Source organism: Aphelocoma coerulescens, chromosome 5 (assembly GCF_041296385.1).
Source record: "Aphelocoma coerulescens isolate FSJ_1873_10779 chromosome 5, UR_Acoe_1.0, whole genome shotgun sequence".
NCBI lineage: Eukaryota > Metazoa > Chordata > Aves > Passeriformes > Corvidae > Aphelocoma > Aphelocoma coerulescens.
In genome coordinates this window covers 64,656,632-64,683,835 of record NC_091019.1, presented here as the reverse complement: position 1 = coordinate 64,683,835, position 27,204 = coordinate 64,656,632, and the positions used below count along the sequence as shown (strand labels likewise).

Here is a 27,204-nt window from a genome sequence, read left to right as displayed (position 1 = left end):
GGTGGGAAGGGACCTTAAAGCCCATCCAGTTCCACCCCCTGCCACGGGCAGGGACACCTTCCACTAGCCCAGGTTGCTCCAAGCCCCATCCAACCTGGCCTTGGACACTTCCAGGGATGGGACAGCCACAGCTTCTCTGTGCCAGTATGAAGAGGAATGAAAAAAGAAAACAATGAAAGGATGTGCAAACACAGGAAAAAAAAAAGAATTTGAGAACTCTTCAGTCTCAGCTGTCACGCTAAAATGTTACATTATTTTAACTGATCTTAGAAAACCTTTCAAAATTTGAGTTTGCTTCAAATTCATTTGTTAGACATGATGCCCTGTCTCCAGAGCAGGGTAAAAACAACTGACTGCCTTAGGGCTGGTAGGTAGAAATCTGTTTCCCTTAATTACAACTGCAAAGGGGACTCCAGCAACTTAAACAAAGAAACAGCCACGTTTTATTTAAAGAAACAAACATTACAGAAACAAACATTAGAAACGTTACAAGTTCTGAGCACTTTCTGGACCCTGCTGAGACACGGATTGGGAAAGCACCTTTGCACAGTCTGGAATGGCTTGGCTTTGCACACCTGACCTTCCTAACTCAGCCTCTGCTCTGGTTTTCTATCCCTGCCCATATCACTGCCACAGATGTTGAAAATGCAGCTTTAACATGTTGCTGCTGTTCACCTTTCTCCCCCTCTCACCCATTTCCTTGAGTGTCCTATCTCACAGGCAGTAGGAATGGTAGTGAAGCCATTATTTTGCCTCTCTCAAATCACAGGGCAGATTTTGAATGCAGTTCACCCTCCCCAGAAGGATTAATCTGCATTTAGCACTCAGTATCAGCAGTACCAAGGCACACGGGGTGTACCACAGCTACACAGCACTGCTCAGGACTGTGCTGCCAGGGAACAGGCCCATGAGCAGTAACTTGTAAAAGACTGTGAGAGGGGATTCAACATTTCTCTCAAAAATTGATAAGAAAACACTTTCTAACAGACTGTTTGGAGCCAGGCACTCTTTTTGCCAGTGCTCTTTGAGCATGGCAGCCAATTCCTCAACACAGAGGAATTCCTTCCATGAATGCTCTCAGAACACAGACACTGAGAAAGCACCACTTCATTCAGCTCTGCTTGAAGGCAAAAGCTGACAATCTGTTGTTTGTGGATTGATCCAAAGGCTTGGATTTTTTGGATACATTTGTGTCCTCAGATTTCTGCTCCTGGTTCTTTTTCACTTCATCTTCCTCAGCTGCAGGACGCTTTCGCTTTTTGTCTTCTGTTGAGTCATTGACTCTTCCTCCTCTTGCTTTCTCAGTCCACACCTTTGAAGGAGAACAGAAAACTACAAATTAGGCCACAAAACTCACCACTTTGTTTTATACACCCTGTTACTCTGATTTTAAGGTACTGAAATAATTCCTGTGAAGAACTAACAAGGATTAAGTAAGGAACTATTTCCTCACTTTCTTGTCTTCTAACAATATTGTCCTTCTTTTGAAACTGTGTATGAAATTGAAGATCTTAATTGTCTTTCTGGAGAAAAGAGAAACCCCAAAAGGCCCAACAAGTTGAATTAGAACAAATTTAAGCCTCAGTGAATTTAGCCTGGCTATGTGACTTTAAACTCATTCCTTTCTCTTTTGTTATTTGTTCATTGATTCCTCTCAAAAGCCTCACTTTGGAAAAGCTGCTTTCTGATAATGCCTATAATTCAGTTTATATTTTACTAAATTATATGTCATAGATCAAGGCACAATTCAAAACTGAAATCCATGAAGATGGACAAGAGTGGAATTTAAAGAAAATATTCCTAACCACACAATTAGAGAATCTTTTTTTACCATCCTTTCCTCTGATGTCAGCATTCTAAATCGACTCATGCCTTCTTTTATTACTTCTGCTTCGTTCAAATCAGGATTATCTGTCAAAATGTTTGCTCTGTTCTCTTCTAGCCACATCTGGAAACCTGTCTTTGGTCTAAAGCAAACACACAAAAATTGTCTGGTTAAGAAGGTTATAGGAAAACCATATCCTCCCAAAGCAACACTTCTGAACAGCACCTAACTGGGCTTTTTTGTTCTCAGAAGACAAGACCTCTCAAGTCAGCAGCCTCCTCTCTCCCACTGCAGGATGCTCAGGGAACATGCTGACAAGGCCAGACTAAGTCAAGCATTTTTATTAAAACTGTGAGATACATATATGGAGATTAACATTCCAGTTTTAGAATGACAAAGCATAATGGTTCTCTTCCTTTCTGACAGGGTCCCTTCAACCTAAAAATAGAGCACATTCATTAGCACATCTCAGCTCCTTCTTCTCACAGCTCTCTTTGCCACTTGTTGTAGAATATTACCTGTAAAGGTTAATGAAAAGAATGCCAGTCCAAATGAGCAATAAGTACCTTCATCTTCCTCAGGCTAAATGAAGCCTAAATGAAACATGATTGTAATAATGCAGGTTTCATGAGGATTGGGATTGTTGGGAAATACATCTGCTTCCCAGGAACAAGACAGATTAGACCCTTAGCTAGGAAGAGATGAGCTCCTCAGGTGATTCAAGTTTTTGTTGACCTTCTCTTTTAAAAAACCCACCAAAACAAAGCTTTTACTCTTTCACATAAGACCCTTAGTTTTGAGACTCTGAGATTTTCTAGAGATGTTTAAACTTTCAGTATTTCCTATACTTGGAACTGACACAGCAGCATGGTTTCATTTATCAAAGATCATTACAAGCAGTATCAAGGCAAAAACCATTGCTTAGAGCCCCAAAATTACATTTTGAATTGCTCATTTATTACTCACTCCCACATTTCTGAAGTGGGTTCACAAATATGACAACTTGTGAGCTAAACTTCAATCTTCATGTTGTATTTCTTTGGCCAGTCCAACATCTTCAGAAATAAAATAAGTTCTGGACTTGCATGTCTATCAAAATTGGAATATGGCATTGAGATGCAAGTGTCTCTCACCTTCTGTTTTCAGTGTTTTCCTGTGCAGTGACTTTGGCTTCTTGGGACTCGTTTTCTGCTTTTTCTTCTCTTTCTTCCACTGTTTTTTCAGCAGGATTAGCTATAGGTGTGCGAGGCTGGAAGAAGGAGGCTGCCAAAGCCTACAGAAATGGAGAATAAGAAAGAAAAAGGTAGAAACACCTCACTCTCAGACAATATGTACCACGTAGACTAACAAACCCCAAGCCTTTCCTAAAGACATAATAATCACTTGCATTAATAGAGCATCTAATCCATCCAATTTCAGCACAGCAGTGTTTACACTATTTAAAATAAAAGCACAAGGCTCAGTACAGAAAGTAATTTCTACAATTGATTTTTTTTCTGCTGTTTCATGTGCTTTCATAGGTTTTGCACTGTGCTTAAATGAATTCTGCTGTCTAAGTTGCTTTACTCATACTTGATAAAATCTGGTAAAATTCAATTTTTTGTTCTTTGCTCACTGAAATGATGCAAGAAAGACTACAAACATTACCTGCTTGGTCTTGGGTTTGGGTGTCAGAGGCTTTATAACTGGAGGGTTCTGCTTGTTTCCAGCTCTGCTGCCAGACAAAGATGTTTTCTTTGAGTATTTGGTCATATTGTCTAAAACATTTCCTGAGGGGACCACTGGGTCCTTTTTGCTTGATGTCACCTAGCAAAACAAATAAATAGGTGTTTTATTTATTTTCTGTCATGTTCTCCTCCAAGGTGTCTGTTATATTGGAAACTTCAGACAGAATCTGTTGTGATTTTCAGAGCATCACAATCGACCCAGCTGCAAAATTCTTACCTTAAATGGATTCACTCGTCCTCGGCTGCTGGATGCAACCAGAGCTATTTCAGAGGAGAGACAAAAGAAGGTAAAAATGTGTGCACTCTCACATATATTTAAATCTTTGAAGCAATGTGCACATTTTAGATGAGTAGAAAGACACTTTAATAACCCTGTGAAGGTTATGCTGTACGTGCTCAGCTATTCTTAGTTATCAGAAATGCCACACAGGACCAACAGTTTAAAATACAAATCCAGAGGAAGACCCAGTACTTCCTCCACTCCCAAATCCGTTTCCACTCCTATTATTCTTCCTCAATGGTTAGCAGGTTGCTGGAGGTCACATTCTGCCCCTGCCTGCCCACACTCACAGTTCTACATCAGGATTACTCACTCTGCCATGCAAGTAATAAACGTGCCTGTGATTAGTGAAACAAAATCCACTGATCACTGTTCTCATTTTTCCCTTGTCCCAAAGAATGTCTTCATGGCATAGCCAGGCAGGCACTGATTCAGCATTTGGCACAGCTAAAGCAATCAGAGCAGTGTTATGGAATATCATTAGGTAATGAAGACAGGAATAGGGAACCTCTTAAAAATGTGAGAACAACAATCAGTGTCACCAGGCCAGGCTGGACAGGGCTTGGAGCAATCTGGGATAGTGGAAGGTGTCCTTGCCCATGGCACGGGGTTGGAATGAGATGAGCTTTAAGGTCCCTTCCAATCCAAGCCATCCCATGAATCTGTGAATTTACCATTTGACAACACTGTTATGCATTAAATTTAAGAAGTAATGGGAGGACAGAGGATAAAAACCAGGAGCAGATATTGTGAAGAATGACAAAGGTGTCATCCTTTTATCCTGGAATAAACAATTTACTCACCAGACTTTGGAGCAGTCACCTCTGCTGAAATGACACCTTTGGAGGACGGATTTGGCTCTTCTGAAAAAAGGAGTACATATTTAAGTGCAATAAAATATTGAAGCATAATTTCTTTTAAAAAAACGCCAACCAAACAGAGAAGTAAGGAAGGATGAGGCTTGGAGCAACCTGGTCTAGTAAAAAGTATCTGTGCCCTTGGCAGCAGGGCTGTAACTGGATGATCTTTAAGGTCCCTTCCAACCCAAATCATTCTGTGATTCCACAATTACAGTAGAATTATCTATATTTTAAAGCATGACTTTTCATTTTCAGACAGTACAAACACTTCTGCAAAACTATCTGTCACCTCTACCTAGATTTAGAGTTGCAAATTTATTCCTTAAGCCTTAAGTTTATTTCTTAAAGTGTGCCCAGCAAACTACACATCTATCAATCCAACTCCTGCAATATTGGAGCTGAAACCAAAGTAACTGATTAGAAGGTGAGCCAGTCCTTTAGGAATATAATCAGGCAACAGGAAAAAGTCCCTCAGGGCCCCTCTAATGGCTACTGAGTACAATGCACACACAGCTGTGACACAGCAGATGACACACAGCAAACTTGTTTCTCTGCAGCAACTGCAGGCACAGGCTGGAATATGGAGCCACTTAATTCCTTATTAAGTCTGCAAAAGTTATCTGGATAACTTCCAGTCTATTCACAGAATATATTTTTCTTACTCTCTTGATGCACTTCTAGGGTCTCTTCTGCTTCCTCATAGGCATCAGTTTCTTCAGCATCTTCCACTTCTTGGTCCTGCTGAACATTCCTGCCTGGCAGCCGACTCCACTCCGTGGCAGAGCTGCTGTAGCTAAAAGGAAGGAATTCAGCAGAAAGGAAGTGGTCACCAAGGTCAGAAGGAAAACTGAAACAACAGAGAGCAAGCTTACTTACCTAATTTAGGCAATAAGAACAATACATTTGGCATTTATGTGCATTATACCTTGACTAAACTGTGATGGTTAAAGATTCATTAACCACTCCGTAACTTTATTGCCAGAACACTTTGCAACAAATACAAATGCAAATATTAAAGATCTTCTGTAATCCTCATGTAAACACATATACCTTCAGTATCATCAGATTACCTTTCTGCATCTATGAATATACACACAGGTGGTAACATGGATATATAATTTCATACTGAAGGTATCAAGTTTTAACATTTAATCTGATTATTCTCTAAATTCCCAGTATAGTAGGATGTACAATTCTTGCACTTTTCTCCTAAAATTTATCAATTACCAAAATCTGTATAATATACATAAACAAAAGGCTCATTTCTTTCAAGCAAAACAGTCAGTATTAGATTACTCTGGCACTAAGAACAACATAGTGTTTGTGATGGATTTTAACCCCCAGAGTGGTTGAAGTTGCAGGCATGGGATTACAGCTTCCACACACAAGCCAGAAGAACAAGCCAGAGCATTTAGAAATGAGTTTTGACTGTGCATTTTCACACAGAAAAATAAGGGGAAAGACTACAGATAAGTTCAGGGACTTATCACTTCCTCTTGCTTAAATAAGTCCCAAACTTCATACATAGAATTTCTATTGGAAGGCATTGCTCCCAACAATATGACATAAATGAATATAAATATATATATAAATTTAAATATGTTAAAAAAACCCAGGACAATTTTAAAAAACCCACCAAAACACACACACACACACTCCTTTTGCCTCATCATGTTTTACAAACCAGATGCAGGTAGGAGAGGAAAGGTTGATAGCATAGATACAGAGAGAAAAAGAATGCAGAGCCAGCCTGTAGAATGTTCCATAGCTTTGAAGAGCTGGGATTAGTGAGGAGGGAATAAGACTAAGTAAAATAGACTGAGATGGGATATTGAAGAAAAGGGATGGGTGAAGAAAAATAGAATTTTAAGACAGGTGGAATGAATCAAGATTGAGAGACTGAGACAAAGAGGAAAAAAAAAAATAGGTGGGAGTCAAATAATCAAAGGCAGGGAAAGGTGGGAAGAAAAAATTCCAGTCACAGCAACTTGGTATTGAGCCTGCTTTGGCTCTGAGGCTGTTGGACACAGGCACACAGAAAGCAGGGAGTGGAGATATTTCCCTCTGTGTTGGTATTCTGGGACTAATGAGTCCTCCCAAAACACCAACAAGCATGTACCATTTTACAAGTACCATTTCCAAGCAGAGCAACACAAACCATCACTTCACCACAAACACCCTGCAAACTGTGGGCCAGAGAAGTGCATCAAACATTAACAGAGCAGTAAAAACCATCCCAGTTTTTTAGCCACAGAAATTTGCGTTACCCAGCGTTCGAGTGTTTTCGGAAATCCTCTTCCTCCTCCTCCTCCTCCTCCTCCTCCTCCTGTGCTGCTGCCAGCTCCGAGGCTTTTTCCACAGCCATCTCGCTGAGGCGCTGGGCTAAGTTCAGCCTGCGGGAGCGGGAGGCGTATTTGATGGCCAAATTCACCACGTTGTGTGTCATGAGGTCAGCCAGCTCCACACAGCGGAACTCACGCTCCAGCTTACAGGAAAGCTGCAAGAGAAGAAGCCTGGGGAGTCACACACCTCAATTCCACAGCTCCCTCAAGACTCCAGGAGTAGAATATCAAGGTCTTGGTGGAGTGAATGAATAAAGACAAGCCACTAACAGTTGTGAGCTATAGAGCAAAGGAAAAGCTTTTTTATTTCCTTCTTCCCCCCACCCTTCACACTGATAAACAAGATGAAGTGCAGCCCACTTTTTATCAGAGTCTGAACTGGCTGGATTGACAATCACTAGCCAGACTCCTAATAAGAGGAATCACATCAGCATTTACATCAGATGACATCTACAAATAAATTATAGAATCACAGGATGGTTTGGGTTGAAAGGGACCTTAAAGTTCATCTCATTCCAACCCCCTGCCATGGGCAGGGACACCTTGCACTAGAGCAGGTTGCTCCAAGCCCCATCCAATCTGGCCTTTAGCACCTCCAGTCTCAGGGGTAAAGTCTCAGGGATCCTTTCTGTTATATGTTTGTACTTACAGCAAACAGCTTCATTAGAAGTTCCTGCTGTTCTTTCACTGCCTGATTTTTAGCATTTTCATCAAATTCATAGCCATTTTTTGACAAGTAATCCATGTGGTTGTGAAATACAACAGAACGCCAGTACTGTTCCTGAAAAAAAGGGAGAAGGATGCATGCAGGAATTCAGAGGAGAAAAACCAGTGCATAACACAATGCCTAACAATTTACAGTGTATTTTATCAACTTATTCTTAAATGCTCTTTTCCTCTGATAATGAGGGTGAGGGGTAGACAATTCTTCCTAAAGTCAATGCCTATCAAGGAAAAGATGGATAACAACCACACTTATACAAACTGATCCACACAGTTGCCATAAATGTTGAATTCCATTTATACTACAGGCTTGCAGCAAGATGAGACCTACATGTTCACCATTATACTATCAGGACAGAGAATTCTAGAACAAATTGATTATTTTATCTGCTGTCCCACAGCAAACTGGAGGTATTCCAGAATAATTCAGTAAATTTAGGAGTTTACCTGTGAGACACATAAACAGAAAATATAATGCAAGTATGGCTATTAGACCAGGCTAGCCTTGTTCAAAATAATTATAAACTTATTTAAAACCAGTATGTTTTCATCAGATGCATTAGAATAACTTTTCTTTACCTACACATATTCCCTCAAGGGAAATTAACAGTTCCTGGCATTCTCATCCCATTATTTTGGCTGGAGGGAGGAATGGAAAACATACTCTATCAGATAAAGAACAAAAGACTTAAACAAATGAAGGAGAATTCATTAAAAATGACAGTGTGTTTACTATTGAAAATGTTAATCTACACTTCTATCAAAGAGAATAAATTTCAAATAGCATTAAACTGTTCAAAGGCTGAGGTTAGAATTTTATGTTCATTTCTCTTTTGTGCATTACAGCTGAGGAGCACAAGTTTGAAATACTTAAACCAATAAAAACTGAAGAATAAATACAGTTATTTTTCTAGAAGTTGTCCACAGACACATCTTGCTTCAACCAGCCTCTAAATAAGCCAAGCCAGAAGACCTGTGTTTTCAGTGATTATGAATTTGAATACTTAGTATTCAATAGTATTGAATACATCTTCCAAAAATTTTGTTATGCCTAAAATAGTAAAAACCAGACATTTTCAAGGGCGTCTTGACTGGGATCCCAAAATCTGGTATCACAACCCACTAAAAAAATGAGAGTGAGAAAGACTTCACTGGTCAGAAACAGATCACGTGTAAATACAACTTTGCATCAGCTCTGCCAGTTTCATTTTGTGTTCTTCTAGAAACAGTTGTGAACCAAACCAGAAAAGCTACACAAAACACAGAACCCAAACAACCCCCTTGGCCACCTGTTTTACTCAGGGTTTGCACTTTCCTCTTTCACAGCAGAGGTGATTAACAGGAGTCTTGTATAACCCCCACTACAGGGACACCTGAGACTCCCAGCTGTGGACTCCACACCATTCCATACCTCCATCTGTCCCTTCTCTGTTGCAACTTGACAATAAGGAAGTTTAAAAGACAGAATGGCTACAGCAGGTCGTGGCAGGGTGGGAGGGAACCGGGCTCCTTTACAAGGAATACACCTGTGCACAGGAAACAAAACACACCTCCAGTCACCAGATGTTCCACGTCTAAACCACGTGTCCTAAGCAGCAAGACACTTTAAGAGGATTTGTCCTTTGGAAAGCAGTAATTAAATGACTGGCTTAAATACAGCAATGTGTAAGATTGCATGATAAAGGGTTATCTGTACATGGCAAGCAAGAAAAGATTTCAAAACCAGCAAGGCACACGCTGCTCTTGTTCACACTTTAAACTCCAAATGAGGCACGTAACACACTCTGATCTTGATCTCACATAATGTTTGATTTAAGAGCTGTTACAAAATGTAAATGCAAGATGTTAAAATCAGAAACCACTGAACAACGGAAGGAGCACACTTATTGTTTCATTATATTTAAAGGAGTAGTTTCTGGTAACAATCACTTAAGCAAACCATTGACTGGGGAAGAGCTGCATTTCCTGCAGCACCAGTGCAGCACTGACAAAAACATCTGGGTTTCTAAGCTGCTGTTTCAGAGACTTGGGAAAAAAAGAACAGGAAGCATTAGTGTTCTGGCTATCTCTTAATTAAGGCATGTGGTGTTTCTACGACAACCCTCCCCCCTCCTTATCTTCATTATGCTGCTGGTTTGAGGAAAATGTTCTTTGCAATTCAGAGAGCAGCACTGTCTTTCTCAAAGTAGAAGAAAAACTCAGGATGAGAGACCCACAGTTGACCATCTTATCAATGTGATGTGTCCTGCACATTTTTGGTGAATTTTCTGGAGGCCAACATAATGATTGGGAGGGAGAAACAAGGCAGGGAAGTGACATTTAAGAGAGATATCAAATTATTTCCCTTATTCCAAACAAGCAGAGAATTATGAACAATGTCACAGAAGTTTAAATAAAATGCAGTCTCCCACCAAACTCTACAATTGTCCATGACTAGTAAAGTAAGAGAGTTTAAATTTCAGTAAAATATGTGAGCTGATGAATTCTGCCCTGGTAGGAAAATGACCACTGAACAAAAAGAGCTACAAATAAAGCTTAGCAACAAAATGTCCAGCATGCATGTCACACTAAAGAGAAACAGTTATTTAGACACACTAGTACCACATTTTATAAAGAAATTGTTAACTTTCAGCTACATATTTGAGCAATTTTACATCCAAAATGGTTCTTCAAGGCCACAGTTTAAATATTAATATAGTAACAGACAGCTCTGATTTATCTAATTATGCAGATTAGTTATAGGATTGGATTCTTTTCAGAGGCACAAAAGGGGAAAACACAGGGGGGGAAGAATCTACCAAGAACCCCAAAAACTTGGGGAAAAAAAAAAGAAAAGAACCCAAAATCATCAAAAGCAGAAGCAGATTTCTAACAGCCACCATAACTTTAGGAAGTTTCTCTAGCAAAATACAGTTTTATGAATGTGTCAATAAAGAGCACACACCCCCGAGACAAGGCAAAGAGCCACAATTAATCAGCTACAAATTATAAGACTCTAATGAGTCACTCAAAACCGTTTAGTAATGAATCCTCCATGCAGAATTATATTTGGGGAGTTACCATTTGCTGTGCATATTTACCAGCCACCTGTTTCAGCACAAACTGAAGTTTGCAGTTTCTCACTGTAAAAAGAGATTGGAAAGGGATTTTCTGGGATTGGAAATGAAGACAAACAAAGCATTTCCTTGAGAATTATCTGACCTGAGCTGCTGGGGGTTTTCATGGATGCCAACGACCCAATAATGGTCATATTTCCCTTTGCAATGCTCTCTGGTGTTGCACACTGGGATCCAAGTGTTCCCAAGCCCTCGGTTCAGCATGCGCACGATTCCCTCGGAATCCACGTAACAGGGGGTACCTGTTTGTTATAAATGAGAGCATTTCCTCTGACAGGCAGCGAATTACAACCCAGCAAAGATGGAAGTACTGGATACAGCCGAGAAATGATGGTTTACATATTTCAAATACAACATCCTCGCTCCCAAACACGGCACAAATTAGGTGGGAAAAGGCAGTTTCCTTGGAAAGATGCGCCACCTTCTGTCAGCTAACACCACTGCTGGTTAACTGACAAGTTCAAAGTTAAAGCATTTGATGGAGAAATCGAATTTATACTGCTTGGGCAGATTCCCAAAGGAAATCAGCTATTATACAATTACTTTTTATGTTTATGATAAAAGGTCCTCCCAAGGTACCGACTCTGGGAGTCAGGGAGCTCTTATGGTGTACTAACAGTTTATTTCTTTTGGCTGAGCAGGAAAACCAATCAGGAGAACAAGTTCTGATAACATTTGAGTGAGAAAATACTAAAGATTTCTGACAAATACATTGAAAGAATAGAAAAATAGAATTTTGTTTAACGTAGAGGAGATTGGAAGAAAAAGTGCAAGTCCCAAGATCAACATTATTCAAAGGGCATTAAATTACCCAAACTCCTCCACAGAATAACAGGATGGTTTGGGTTGGAAGGATCTTAAAGATCATTTAGTTCCAACCCCTGCCTCAGGCAGGGACATCTTCCACTAGCCCAGGGTGCTCCAAGCCCCATCCAACCTTCCAGGGATCCAGGGGCAGCCACAGCTTCTCTGGGCACCCTGCGCCAGGGTCTCCCCACCCTCACCAGGAAGAATTTCTTCCCAACATCCCATCTAACCCTGACTTCTGGCAGTTTGAAGCCATTTCCCCTTGCCTTGTCCGAAGTCCCTCTCCAGCTTTCCTGTAATCCTCCCAACAGTGTCAGTACTTCTCAACCTCTCATGCAGGTATTTCATACCTTCTGCAGAGAATCCAACCCACACCAAATAGGATTTCCTTGTAAGAGAAAGAGGGTCTCCATGCAAAATTTGTTTTTTCTTCATTCCTAGCTCCATCAGCTGGACCCCGAGGCACTGGTCCCCATCAAACCCAGTACCTAGGAAGAAGTTGTTCAATGACTTTGTTAGAAAACAGAATTGCCTTGGCTCTTGGCTAAATTAGTTTTGAATCAAAAATTAATTCTAATGCAGCATTATCCATGGATACCACTGTCAGACACACAACTATTTGATATTTTGGACACACAAGTTGTGCGTAACGAGAGCTTCCTTAATTTCCTGTAGTAATTCCTTCTGGCCCATGTGAAACACAAGTTTAATCTATTAATTTCACTGTTGCAAAATTCTTCCCTTCCCCACAGTTTAATCTCAGCATCCCAATATCAAATGTAGGCTCTGCTGTCAGAAGTCACAGGTCCGTGGATTGTGATGGATGTGCTTGTAAAAGCATCACCCAGGAAAGAAAAAGGAGAAAAACACCACGAAGGAAAGAAGAAGAAAACACACTCTGGTGATTACAAACAAATTAACCAGTGTGCAAAGCCAGTGAGAGATGAGGATTGAAAACAACCTCAGTTCACAAAAAGACAAAAGGGAGAAAACTACCTCTGTGATAAACAATCATCAGCTGCTCTCCGTGTCCTGCCATGGACACCACTGGGCCTGGGAGACTGAAGATCTCTTTCTGAACTCCTCCAACTGTGAACACACGAACCAGCAGGGCAGTGGTAGCACAGGCAGCCCAGCCCTGACCTAGACAGATGGCCTCAATCTCTTCATCCTTTGGCATATCCACAGTCCACTCCTTGTTGGCATCCCAGGAGCCAAAATGGATGCAGTGGAGCTTGCTAAGGCAGAGACAAAGAGCCAACAGACATCTCAACATGAAGTAAATACAACACCTGAAAATACACTGGTATATTACATTTTTATCAGAGATCTCTGACAGAACTACAGATGGGACTACAAATTTCAAGTGGTCACTTGCAAAGGTGTTGCTCTTATTACTCAGGAACTGAAGAGCCAGCTTGACCTCCAGCACTGCATATTTAAAGACTAAAGCCTGAAGCAGAGACAATTGTAGGTCTGATTTTTTAGATGGAAGCACCCTTGGCACCCTGAATATCAGTCCTCATTAGAAGTCTGTCATATTATGCTATCTTTCAAAGGGAAAAAATATTAAAAACTTCAGTTCTTAATAATTGAAAACTGCCTATAACCAGTCCACAGACATCATGCCTTTTGAGAGATAATTGATTTCCATTGAGAAAAACACTGACACTTCCAAAGTCAGACAACCAATATATAACAAATAATACTTTTAAAGGGTGCTTTTCAACTTACCACAAGGCTGTATGTGTGAAAATAAGAAGAAAGCTCTTTCCTCAAGATATTTCCACAGAAACCAACAATAAAATATTGTTGAAATTGTTCTTAAATGCAAGAACAGAGTTTAGCTGGCCCAGCTGCTTAAATCTTTCTGTGGTTTTCATAAACTTGTGTTCTTCACACTTGAAATTCTTATGGGTATCTCCAAATGTCTCCTTAGCAACAGTGTGAAAAGAAATAGCTGAACCCTTATGATTGATCTTTGATCTGAGTAGACTGAAAAACTATTGTCCATGTTTACAATTCCCTTTGAGCCTGCAATGTGTGAAGTTTCCAGTATATATACATTTGAAAAAGGAATTAAAAAGAAATTCTCAGGAAACAAACTACATTTTTTCAATACTCCTGAAGTCTTCAAGTAGGTAGAAGCTAAAATCCTCCTCGAAACTGGTCCCATAAATAAAAAGAATGATCAAAAGCCAAAAAGCTCAAAATTGAGAGAAGCTGAAAATAAAAGTAGAAATATTTGAAACAAGTTAAAAGCAGCTCCCTATTATGGGTTTTGCAGAGCAAGGCCTTACCTTGCAAGCTCCTCTGTACTCTCACAGGCCAGCAAAATGGCTTCAGTGGAGAGGTCAGCCATGGTGTGGCCCAGGGAGTTGGGGAGGTGTGTGGCATGATGCACAGAGGTGTCATGGAATTCAATGTCTATGGCATTGTCCTGCTCATCGTTGTAGCAGCGAATGATTCCAACTGAATTCCACACCTGGCAAAAGGAACCACACACACACCCAAAAAAACCATCAGATCAAATGCCATAAATCCATCAGATATACTGCCCTAAAGCAGCCTGCTGTAATTATTTTATCTGAAACAACACTGGGTGGGAGGCTGCAGGAAGACTGAAGACCTGTGTAATCAGGACTCGTGGTTCCTAAAACAGTGATTTCCTAAAACAGAAAGTTTCACCCTCATTGCTCACCCATCTTTCTCCTTACCAAATCAAATGCGAAGAACTTGCAGACAGAAAGAAATAGTGAATTATTAACATACAAGCCTTAACAGCACAAAAATACCCACAGTTCTGACTAAAAAAGAATTTTTAAATGAATTTGCAAGAATTCAGTAGCACACGTACAAACTGCATAGCTTGATTTTGTCTTAAAGGCAAGTATTTATTTCTAAAGCAACTGAAATGTAAACCAAAATATTATGGAGTCCTTGCATGAAAACAAAGCTACTTTCCATTATTTAGCTGTAACGTATTTTAAAAAAAATGTCTTGGATGAGATTAAAACATGACACAAACTGGACAATACTAAATATAAAAGAAGCATCTAAATCTAAATAACCACACAGATTTACCATGAATCGATGCATGAGATGCACAGGAGTGGAGCCAGACTGGAAGGGCTTTTGCCTGGGGGTTGGCATTGGCCCATCATAGAAAGGCTGTTGTGTAGATGATGGTGGCAAAGCTGAAAAGCCCCCAGTCTGATCATCACCATCATCCTCCTTTTCAAGAAGACCAGAACTAGCTTTTATCAACCCAATATCTAGAAGTGAAAAAAAAATTTACATCTTACACACAGTATTATGACAGAATATAGGTTAAAAAACATTTAAAACAGTCAAGATTTCTCTGGAAAAACAAAGCAAAATATATCTGAGTAGAGGGTGCTAGAAGATCAGCCCAGTAAAAGAGCTCTGGAAAATAAGTTCATAGTGTACCTAGTGAGTTATCATCATCATCATCAATTACTGCCCGTCTCATATGGCCTGGGGGTTGCATAAGGTCATCAGCATCATCCTCATTATCTCCAGTTTTTGGGGAAGAAGGTGGTTCAATCATATCCCCATTTAAATCATCATCATCTCCATCAAACAGATCGTTGTAGTCTTTGGCCACTGCACTGGCAGCCTAAAAACAGATTAGCCATCAGCACAAAACTTCTTTTGGACAAGGAATTCAAGAAATAAATTAACACACAAAAGGGAACCTGCAAAGCACGAAACAGGATGTTCCATATAACTTATAACCTAAAGAATGTTATTAATTCAGGAAATCACTGGTACTGAGCACCTTGTCATTTGGCTTCTCTACATCACCAATATTTTCCAACAGCCCCAGATTTCCTTCAGTGTCTGTGTAAGCAATTTGCTTATATTTAGGGTGCCATGCCAGTCCACAAATTGAGTATTTTTTCTCATGCTTCATCCTAAAAAGAATATGAAAATAATGGATTTTTAGTAAGCCAGTCAGGGCAGAACCCTCCCCTCCAGAGTTATTGCAAAAAGTGGTAATATCCACTAGTACAAGAAAGTGAAATTACACATAGTAAGACAATTAATAGGTCACCTTCAGAGTAAACAGCTGCTACAAAAAATAGAGCAAGTCTTCCTTTTCTATGAAGAAAATCATTTAAGGTTTAAAAATCAATTAGAATCATATTCTTAAAACAGCATCCTGATACACGTAGAGAAGACAAAGGAATTCTTCAGTGCTCATTTATTCCAGAACCATCCAGTTACAGAAAGAAAGTTATTTGTTTCTCTTGTACTAAACTGAAAAATTAATCCTCTATCTTTTCCACCCTTTATCCTCACAAAAAAATCATTCCATTAATTATTTACATAATCTGTCCATAATTCTTAACATAGACAGTACAGTTACAATCAAGTTTCCTACCCAAAATATTTAGATCATTCTCTTCTTCTCTACCTCACTTAATAACATTTTGATTTTAACTGGGGGGATATTTAGGGTCTTTTAAGAGCTTTAATTAACCACAGTGCAATTTGCCAGTCTGTCCTTTTTGGCTTACAGCTGAGGATGGATGGCTGACTGACTGACCTGTATTTTCCTCTCCCTCTAGAAAACATGTTACTGCCAATGATCTTGGGGTCTGGGATGTGAGGAAAATTTGTTTCCATCAAAGCTATCCTTTAATCAATGATCAGATTCAAAAGTAATAACAGATATACACAGAAAGACAGATTCTGGGATTTGAACAAAATCCACATTCAAGTCCCTTCCCTAAGCTACCTGACAGGTTAAACCACAAAACCCTGTAAATCTTATTAGGGTTTTTCAGGAGGCAGAGTTCTACATTTGCACAAAAAAGTTTTACAGGAAAGAACATCAAATTCTATTTCAAGTAAAAGAGATGAACTTGGGGATTTATGGAACAACACTGAATACCTCTCTATGCACTGCTGGGTTTCCACATTCCACACCACTATATTCCCATCCACACTTCCAGCTGCCAGGAACTGCCCACAAGGAGACCAGACCACAACATTCAAGGGCTAAGGAAAAAAAAAATAAAACAAATAATAATAAAAAGTGACCAATGCATGCACAGCATTCCTGTTCTGGATTTTAAAACAGACGGATATTCTGGAATAAAAAAATTAATAATCATCATCTTTAACAAACCATATCCAGCTTCCTGTATAAGGGCTGGGGATAGGTAGGCTCCTTTTCTTTAAAAACTATTACAAAAATGGTTGCTTTAAAAAAACACTCTTTAAAGATAGCACACCTATTTTTGTTTCAGAATATCCATCTTCTGTCATTAAACACTGCCACGAGGCCAAACAAAACCCAATTCTAGACATGCAGAAAGAAGCAGAGTGTATTTTGCAAACTCAGCACTAAACATAGATTTATTTATTTTGAACTTAATACAGTCCCATAAATTAAAATCCAAGGCTGTGTGTTCTGCATCTTAATAAAACTAGAAGGTGGTTCTCTTCAACCCAAAGATTTCCAAGCACATAGTGAGGCCAAAAGAAAGAAGGTAGCACAGTCATGTCTACTAAATTTCAGCTCAATAAAACATAAAGTGAACAACTGACATCTCTGCTCCGTACAGAAATAATACTCCTGACATTTTCTCTAAAAAGCTCTGTATTTAGAGCAATTTGTGAAAACAGATGTTCTCCAGCTGCAGTGGGTGAGTCACCAGGAGACTTTAGAGACCTGGTGGGTTACTATAAAGAGGGGAATCAGAGCCACATGAAGGTGTTTGACATCACTCAGTATCTCTGCCCTGTTTTCCAACAGAAAGTAACAGGATCAGAAATTAAACAGAAAATGTGAACAATCATTACCAAGAGAAGAGGGTCAGGGAAGGGAGAGGTACTGTGCAGAAGACAATTTCTAGCAGAATAACATTTAAATTACAGAGTATTTAACAAGCCACTCGCTCCTGCCCCTACCTGTGTGATGGAGGCATCAGACAGATCAAATTGACTATCCCAGGTTTCTCTTCTGAACAGTTCTACAACTTTATCTACAGGAACTGCCAGCAGCTGCTCAAAGGAGAAATATTACACAATTTAGAGCAAGTTACCTGTCAAACAGAACATTCAAACAGCACAGCTCCTTCATTCAGAAGCCTCACAGATGTTACTGCCTCAGTACTTAACAGCTCTCTAACATCCCAGCCACGCCAACTGAGAGAGGAAGCTGAAGTAATTTAAATTACAAGGTTCTTTAATGCTTCCCACATGCAACAGAGCAAAACATGCCTGTTTTTACTGTAATCTCCATTTCCTTCTGGCAGAAAACTGCACCCTAAGGTTAGAAGTTCTTAGTTATCAAACATCTGAAACACACACACACACACATATAGTTTTCAATGCTCTGAGCACAAGGCTTAGGTGATTCTTTACCCTCCCTCCCCAAACTCCTTTTGGTCAGAATTTCTCAATAAATCTGATTTGAAAAGCTGATTCCTAAACCAGCTCATTTTATCTTCATAAAACTACAGAAATGTTACTGGCTGTTTATTTCTTTAGGATTATTTTTTTTAGGAGTCTTAACAATTTGCTTTGTAAGAGAAGCAAGACAACTGCTTACACTTCAAATGCATGTCTGTGTGAAGAATTAGCCTAAAAATGGGAAGTATTTGTTTTTATGCAATATGGATATTGAAACAATTTGTACTGAGGGTGACATTCACTGTTCCATGGAAAACTGATACATAACACTGTCATAGCAGCCAGGGATTTTGGAGAATCATGGAACCACTTAGGTTGGAAAAGACCTCTAAGGGCATCAACCATTAACCTGACAGTGCCATCTTCACCACTAACCCATGTCCCCAAGTGCCACATCCACACAGCTTTGAAATCCCTACAGGAATAGGGACTCCTCCACTGCCCTGGGCAGCTGTACCAGGTCTGACAACCCTTTTGGTGAAGAAATTTTTCCTAAGATCCAATCTAAACCTCCTCTGATGCAACTTGAGGCCATTTCCTCTTGTCCTGACGTTTGTGACCTGGGAGAAGACACTGACCTCCACCTGGCTACACCCTCCTGCAACTTTGATCTTCAGGTGAAAAGAAAGGCAGCAACTTACTGAGGCAATATTTACCGAGTAGGGCAATATTTATTTAAAGCAGAGAAGGACAGGACTCCTTTGATGCTCTGTTGTGAGCAATTTGATTACTTCCCTCGTGTACAATGTTCCTTCCTATTCAGCACACCAAGACTGTTTAATGCTGGTTTGGGCTGACAGCTGGACTCCTGCCAAACACAGTCTGGAGTTTAAACAAGGAACCATTTCCAGCTTTTTATGTTTCCTAAAAGGGAATTTCACCCCAAATATTTTCCTTACTCCCAGGAGGTGCAATTTGGGCTTGCCCAGATTGAATTCTACTGTTGGACTCAGAGGGAAAAGGATTAAGATGTGATAAAACAATGTCACTTACCTTCCCAGTGCCAGGTTGCCAGGCAAGCCTGCAGATTGATTTAGCATTTATCACATCATTACATTTCTGCAGCAGCAGCCAGCTTGTCGTGCATGTCTGAAAACAAATTTTAAAAAATAAGCTTTCTAGCTCAGCAAAAATCTGCTGTTTAGTATAAATTCTTAAAGGAAAAGGGTGGGGGAAAAAAAACCAAAAGGAAGAAATAGATCTGAACTGAAATAATCTCTTTCATCAAAATACAGTAGTACATACTGCCTTAAAAATACTTTGTCAGTGTAGCCCTGAAACTATTTTAATGACAATAAAACTACTTGTAACAGAAATAAGATCACAGAACATGTATTTTTAATCAAGTACAGAACAAATGAGCTCATCTATTTTTAGGTTATAGAGAAATGCGGCCAAAAAGCATTTGTCAAACCCAGATCAACTGCACCAAGGTGACACACAGAAGCCTGAATATGGTCCCAGCAGTATAAAGAATGAATGGCTGCAATCTCAAATCACAGCACAGATTCATGCATCAAACTGCCCCAATCCTGGAACATTCTCAGTATAATTTCCCCAGAAGGCACCCACTGTCAGTCTGGAACACAAGATTTCACACAACTAGGCTTGTGTCCTGAAAAAGTAGCAATCCACAAGTGTGGAGGGTGTATTTTCAACTGCACTTACAGAAATAATTCCACAGGGATTCTTATTTCAGTCAATGGCATTTAGCAAAACTAATGCCATATCCATATGCAGAACTGCCTTATTAAAGCCTTCACCTGAAAATCTCAATTTCTTTACAGATCTAAGAGCAGAGGCTAAATGTGTTTACTACAGTTAATAAATTGTTTCTTATAATCAAAATTCCTCAGTCCTGAAAGCAATGAGCTGAAATTCTGAAATGAGGAATCTGATGTCAGTTGCTATCCTTATTTTGTCCTTGGCACTTACAGTGTTGGCCAATTAGGAAAGATGAACGGAAGGAACCAGGGATTTCACAGACAGGAAGAACAAAACACAGCTACCCAGGCAACATTTCATAATAAGGTTTTGGAATTTCTCCCAGAAGTAGATAGAAGTATTCTGTGAAGTGTAGCTAGATTTCATTCCCAAAAGGAAAATCCTTCTCCAGGAGGGTTATTTCAGTCCAGCCTTCTCTGGAAAATCCTGGATTTCTTAGGAAAGATTTCACGTGGAAAGGGCAGCCTTTACCTGATCTGCAATGTTCCAGACTCTGACAGAACCGTCACAGCTCGCCGAGGCCTCGGTAAGAAAATGGAGTAAACAAATTAATAATTAAAGACATAGAGAAATTAATGCCACAAAATGGAAAAAATCCCTATAACCAATGCTACAGACATGTGATACACAGGCAGCTTTAAAAAGAAAGCCTCCCTGTTTAAATCACTTTAAGACTTAAAACTTTCCAATACTGTCATCTTGATAATGGTCCTCAGCTCCAAGCTGCTGTAATTACAAACTCTCATACTTCAAGTGAGTTATTTATTTGCCAAAGATGCTCAAAATTAATATTAAATTTCTTTAGTGAGGCACCTTTTCTCCTCTAAATTAGATTCCAGAAGAACACAGACAGTAACTGAGTAGTAAAGCATAGACTGAGTCCTCCTGGGAGGCAACAACTTGTGACACACTCCATCACCAGCAAGGTCAGCTGAAATGAAGTTTTCTCATCTGCCCAGTCACTGGTTGGTTTTTTTGGTAAAAAACTACATTTTTAATTTTTTTCCCCCAGGGAAGATGAGATTCAAAGCAGAAAGTAAACAGAGAAAGGGGTTTTTTTACCAGGTAAACATCCTTGGGGTCAAAAGACAGGCTTAAAACAGGAGCATCGTGTCCTCGGAATGTTTTCTGCTTGCTGTTATCAGTCACCTCCACAACTTTGATCATAAAGTCACTGCAGATCACAATGACATAAAATTATTGACATTGCTATTAACAATGACAAGCTGTGTTTTTATGGCAATAAGAATTGGGCATTAAATATCTTTTGGGAAAGTTACAGCTCTCAACACTATATGATGTAATGAAAGATGAGAATCTTGAGGCTTGTTACAATAAAAGTAAGGCCAGACTATTTTTATCAGAAAATTATTTTTGTTCATGTCAAAATTAATAAAATATGGTTGTTTTTTTGAAGAAGATACTAGGCACACACAGACCACATACCCATTTAACACAATATTCTACATGATCTAATAAAAATCTCTGCTCGGATACCAGAGAGCTGATGACTTAACAGGAACTATCTGCTGAGTGGGACCAATATTCATTACTATAATTATTTGGTCATGTGTCTTTTAAAAAAAAGATGGTGCAAGTAGTTTATTTTGTGACTTTTTAACTGGATTTTGAAGACCATTTAGTGTATCAGATACAACAAGAGAATTTTTACAACTTTATTCCTCCTTCCAAAATTGCAGCCATTGCTGCAGTTTAACTCAAAATATCAATCGTAATTCCTAAGACACAGAACTCCTGTGACAAACTTCCAGTACCACTCCCTCTCAAACCTCATTGCAACACCCCCAAATTTCATTTTGTGATCTAATTCTATAGGTTTAACCATTATTTTTAACTGTTTTCATATAGTTCATGTGAAATTCGGCAGCCAATTGGATGTTAAATTTATATACAACTGAAGTTTGCAGACTCCATGTAAAAACAGAGAAATCTGGGACAAATAAAAGCAGTTTTTCTCAGATGCACTCCTTCACTTCATGGCTTTCACCATTCTCCTTCAGTATGACACACAAGACCTCACTGAGGGGTGGCTTGAGAGTCTTGTGAGCTCTTTTTCCTAAAAACGTGGGAGCCTCAGCCAGGCTGCAGGAGTACTGGGGGGTTATAGAAGTTTTAGAAACAGCAAAGAGTTTGTTGTCTGCCTAATCTCTCTAATCAAAGTCAGATCCTGGGGCAGAGCTGTTCCCTCAGAAACAAGCACTGGCAGAGGGCCCAAAGCCATGATCCCTGTCAGATTTGGTGATTGCAGTGGTTGCTGCCCAGCCTCCCAGTTTTGGTGGAGCTGCTGCCAGAGTTCACAGTCCAGCATGTTCATCCAAAATGCTTTTCTGGTTCAATTCACACTGAGAGGAGTCAGGAAGCAGATCTCTGCCATCTCCCCTGTGGAGCAAAATTCCAGAAGAGAGGCAAGCAGACAGCCTGAATTAGCTATGGCTGCCCAAAGAGTTCACCAGATCCAATTAAGAATCACCTGAGCCTTAAATACATGAAAAAAAACCACAAAAAACCCATTGCCTGCTGGCTCTTTTACCTTCTCTGTTAAAGGACTAGAGTATATTCTGAAAAAGCCACGTGCTGCCCTGAGAAAAGAACTAAACTATGTATTAAATTCCCCTCAGGCAAGTCTTGAAAGTGTCATCTGTCGTCGTTTGGCAGATTGGTGATGCTTATGCCAGAGAGTGACTCAAACCTCTCACACAAATCAGAACCAATCTAACTTTTAGATGTGCACATTCATCTGCAGCTCCATGATCCTGAGCAGTCAGGACATCATCCTCAGCTCCCAGTGACAAAACCCTCAATGAGAGGAGACATCCAGAAGGGTGAACACTTGTGCATCAGACTGAGAGCTGAAAACACTCAAGTCTCCCAAAGAAAAGAAATTATTTCGCAACACCAGACTTCTATATAAAACTACTTGGTGGATCAAGTATCTCCCAGAGCATTGTTTCCCAAACTCCTTTTCATTCCTTTCTTCCCCTCCACCCCCTTGAAGGCATTTTCCAATCCTTTAAAAAGCCCTCAGAGGTTTGTGGGTTCATGATCTCCTTGGTAACAATCAGCCTGTGAGGAAGTTTCCAGATTCTGAAGGGCAGCAGTGCTTCTCCTCGTGGTGCCCACATTACCTGGATCCAGCAGCAACTTTGGTGCCATCACGACTAAAGGTGACGTGGTTCACGTGCATGGTGAAACGAGTGAGGATCCCATCTGGAGCTCCCTCAGGAAATGTGTGGATCTGGACAGTGTTGTTGGAGACTGCTGTGATCAGTCTTCCATCCTGACAACAAAATCAGTCATAAAATCTGTTAGTTAAAACACATTTATGCCATAGGGACAAAAATACTGCTCTGATGTCCCAAATATTTGGGCAGATTAACTTTATTCATTCCATAAAGGTCTGACAATAAGAGTAGTAAGGGAAATTACTCTTTCACTTATATTTTTCCCACAAAAAATACAGACAAGAATAGTAACTTTTATAATCTATCACTTTAACCAAACTAACTTGCATGCTATTTAGATTCATCTGCTGCAGCATCAGGAGAGGGCACCCTTGGACTGGAATTCTCAGTTAAATGCCACCAGGGAAAGATGAGAAGCTCATGAGCTATAGCTCAGTTCTTTGCAGAAAAAAGAAAGCAGAAGTTTACTAAAAATTAATCCAGATTTTTAAAAGTGCAAAACAAAAGAAATAATTATCCCATGCTTGGAAAATAATACCTCTTGGAGTGACAATAGTACTTCTCAGTAGTACACAGCAGTAAGACTTTAAAATAAATATAAAGAAATGCCTTATTTTGGTTTTTATTGTGTGTATTTTGGGGGGGAAGGTAGTACTGTGGCTGGGGTTTTTTGTTAAGGTGTCTAAAATTATAGTAAAAATCCTGAAGGTAAAGAAAGAAGCAGTCAGTAGTGAACAACACAAAAAAATGAGAAATCAGATTTATTACTCAGATTACATCAACATCTCAGAACAGTCCCTCATGACATTTCATTAATGAAGAGTAATTTTTGAAAAATGATTTCCTGACATTTAAGTCTCCCATTGTTTAAAAATAAAAAAAATCCCTCAAAACTAGAAGCACCTTTTTCAACTTTTCCCAGGATTTTTCCTCATCTATTCTTTAATAGTTTTCACAATTTCTGGGTCTGCCACTGATTTGCTAAGAGAACCCATTCCAGTCACCTCACTCAGTTTGCAAAAGGATAAGTAATGTGATGAAAATCAACAGCAAAATACTCTAAAAATCAATGATGAAAATAGATTATACAGGTATTGAGAAATAGATCCATGAGGTATGTTAAAAGGGACATAAGAAAGAGGATTCACTTAAGGCAGTAGCTCTGAATAGGATTTCAAATGATAATTCTTATAATGCAATACAAATATGTTAATACTCATTAATTTCCTCCTTCAGACTCCTCTCCAAAACCACAAATAGTTGAAAAACAACTTAAAATTTTCCCTTTATCACTGCCAGGTTAAATACACAATATTTGTAGAACTGATGTAGGCTTCTGGAAGTCTTCTCTTCTAAAAATGCCACAAAGACAATATTTTAGGCCCACTATTATTAATGCAATATAACAAAAACTGGACATGAAGGAAATAATGTGACAATCCTCAAGCTAAATACATGAACATGCATAGTAAAAATAATTATTTTCTATTACAGAAATCCTCTTCTCACTTTGGGGGCACTGGGTCAGAGGCATCTTTAGGCCAAAAGACGATTCTGAGAGTGAAACATCAACCAGTTAAAAAAAAAAAGTGTTACCAAACCATTGCTCACTTTGTGGAAGCAAGTTTTGGTTAATACAGATTATAATTCCTTGGACCTTAACACAGGCCCACATAAAAGAACCTCTTGGCTTTCTTCCTAATACTTGATGATCACATCCTATGCTGGGAAACTTCTGGCAACTCACATGGTGAGAAAACACTGGAACAACCAAAAAAGTTCACTGTATAATTAGCTTAATCTGATGGGTTTGTTTCTCAGAAAGGAGATCAAAGTCAGAAATTAATACAACTGAACGTGAAGGAGGAGGAGGGGAAAAAAAATTACAAAAGTTTAGTATACAAAGTAATTCCTCTACAATTGTGTATGGGGTACAATGAATTGTCAGAGGTAATTCTTGTTTAATGTTACCCACAGAACCAGCATCCCTGAGCTGGCAAATCCACAATCTGTAGGAAAATCCACAGCTGAGAGGAGCTGTGTTAACAACCATACCTTCAGAGCACACGAGTAGGCCTTTTCTCCCACATTAATGGACTTTGGATCATCGTCGTCCAAGTTTTCCCAAATCCTAACATCACCATCACTGCCACAAGTTACAATGCAGCTGTGGAAAGACACAGGATTTCTTAACATCCAGGAATCTGCATCCTTTTTTAAACATTTGGTTGTAATGCCAAACAAGGCTTTTTGTGCTTTCAAGGGATTGTTACCAGACCATCTCTTAGGAACAGTCTTTGCAATGATAATGAACTAAAGAAAGGAATAAAACAATATGGACTTTAACCATACCCAGTATATAAGGTGTATCCTTTGAGTTTATTTTGAGAGGGCTTGGGGTTTTTTCAGTTTACCTTTTAATCTATAAAAAGGTAATACTAAATACATCGTTTATATTTCAACATTCAAGAACTAGCACAAGAAAAAGATGAAAAGATAGCAAGCCCAATATTGCATTCCTTCAACTATATTTTTAATTTCTTAATGCATACATAAACATATTTACTCCCACGCTATACTGATTTCTGCTAAAATCTATGAAGTCACTCTCATAAAATGTGCATATAGAGTTTTTATATATATAAAACTTACTATATATATATATGGGGATATATATATGCTTACATTTAAGTTATAAATCAATCAATTCCAAATGTAGAGCATCTAAATATGTCACACAGCCAGTTCTCAGCACAAGCAAAACCCAAAGGATTTCTTGGGCCATGCCAGGCCATAAATCCATCCCAGTATCCCACATAGCAATGGCTGATATAGAAACTTAGAGAATCATTAAGATGGGAAAAGCCCTCTAAGATCATCGAGTCCACCCATTCCCCCAGCACTGCCAAGGTCACCACCGACCCATGTCCCCAAGTGCCACATCCAGCTTTGAAATCCCTCCAGGGATGGGGACTCCACTGCTGCCCTGGGTAGCCTGTGCCAGTGACTGACCACTCTTTCAGTGATGAAATTTTTCCTAATACCAAACTCCTGGGGAGGGCATCAGACAGGAACAAGCCCATCCCTCTCACGGTCTCTAGGCATGGGGCTGTTACCTGCCGGTGTCATCGAAGCAGACATCAGTGTGTCCCTCGGTGTGGCCGTACCGCATTGGCTTCTGCGTTGATGGCATCTTCACTCCCACCTCTCTGTTTATGGAGGGGAAAAAGAGGAGAAATAACATCGATTAAAAGGAAACACTTCAGGAAGAACATCAGATGGGGGTACAAGTTGAGAGCTGCTGGGACACTCACCGGTTCAACCACCTGCAGGGATCCCCACTGTGGGGATGAGGACACAGGAATGGGGACATTGCTGGGAGACGAGCAGGGAGATGGGAGAGGGGGACACTGTGGGGATGGGGACACAGTGATGAGGTCACGGGGACAGGAGATGGGGACACTGTAGGGATGGTGACATCGTGGGGATGGGGACACGGGGACTGGGGGGGACACGGGGATGGGGACACCGGGAAAAAGACATGGGGATAGGAGATGGGGAAATCACGGGGATGAGGACATTGGATATTGCAGGGATGAGGGACATGGTGATGAAGTCACGGGGATAGGAAATGGAGACATTGTAGGGACGGTGACATTGCGGGATGGGGATATCGCGGGGATAGGGGCACGGGGACAGGAGATGGGGACACTGTGGTGATGGGGACACAGTGATGAGGTCACGAGGATAGGAGATGGGGACATTGTAGGGACGGTGACATTTCAGGATGGGGATATCGTGGGGATAGGAGATAGGGACACCGTGGCGATGGGGACACGGGGATAGGGGGCACAGGGATGGGAACACCGCAGGGATGGGGGCCCGGGTTACCGAGGCCCGGAGGGGCCTGGCGTGCCAGGGCCTGTCCCTCGGCCATCCCAGGGCAGGCCACACGAGCCGCCCGCCGCACCCCGGCAGGGACCCCCATTCCCCCCGGCTGCCCCCGCTCCGGGAAGGTCCCGCACCGCCCGCGGGGTCTCGCTGGGGCCGTACCCACCGTCCCTCCCTCTCCCTGCCTCCCGCCGCTCACCGCCGGCCCCGCCGCCCGTTCGAGCCTTCCCGCGCCCGCCGCCGCCGCTCCGCCCTCGG

At 40.3% G+C, this 27,204-nt stretch overlaps 1 protein-coding gene across 2 annotated transcripts; it reads right to left on the bottom strand.

The window, feature by feature from the left end:
* Positions 1–420: 420 nt before the first annotated feature.
* On the bottom strand, positions 421–27,197 carry WDHD1 (WD repeat and HMG-box DNA binding protein 1). 2 transcript variants are annotated; one of them, XM_069018607.1, is made up of 26 exons: positions 27,146–27,197; positions 26,172–26,264; positions 25,111–25,222; positions 22,999–23,150; positions 20,915–21,026; positions 20,324–20,374; positions 19,121–19,216; positions 17,624–17,716; positions 16,602–16,708; positions 15,483–15,618; positions 15,131–15,320; positions 14,765–14,955; positions 13,981–14,165; positions 12,677–12,918; positions 12,031–12,168; positions 10,959–11,115; positions 9,169–9,283; positions 7,684–7,815; positions 6,960–7,189; positions 5,355–5,485; positions 4,636–4,695; positions 3,770–3,813; positions 3,473–3,631; positions 2,959–3,098; positions 1,832–1,967; positions 421–1,312 (listed from the first exon to the last, which is right to left on the bottom strand). In XM_069018607.1, the coding sequence occupies exons 2-26, from the start codon at positions 26,246–26,248 to the stop codon at positions 1,112–1,114; spliced, it is 3,387 nt and encodes a 1,128-aa protein (XP_068874708.1). In that variant the 5' UTR covers positions 26,249–26,264; positions 27,146–27,197; the 3' UTR covers positions 421–1,111. The 2 variants fall into 2 exon arrangements, with proteins under 2 accessions (XP_068874708.1, XP_068874707.1); XM_069018606.1 differs by lacking the exon at positions 27,146–27,197 and adding an exon at positions 26,370–26,397.
* Positions 27,198–27,204: the final 7 nt, after the last annotated feature.

Coding starts and splice junctions, on each gene's coding strand:
- WDHD1 (XM_069018607.1), bottom strand. CDS start 26,248: ATGCCATCAACGCAGAAGCCAATGCGGTACGGCCACACCGAGGGACAC. Junction 16,709..17,623: donor CTGATGCCTCCATCACACAG/GTAGGGGCAGGA, acceptor TTTTTTCCTTAG/CCCTTGAATGTTGTGGTCTG. Junction 12,169..12,676: donor GATGATTGTTTATCACAGAG/GTAGTTTTCTCC, acceptor ACTTCTTCCTAG/GTACTGGGTTTGATGGGGAC.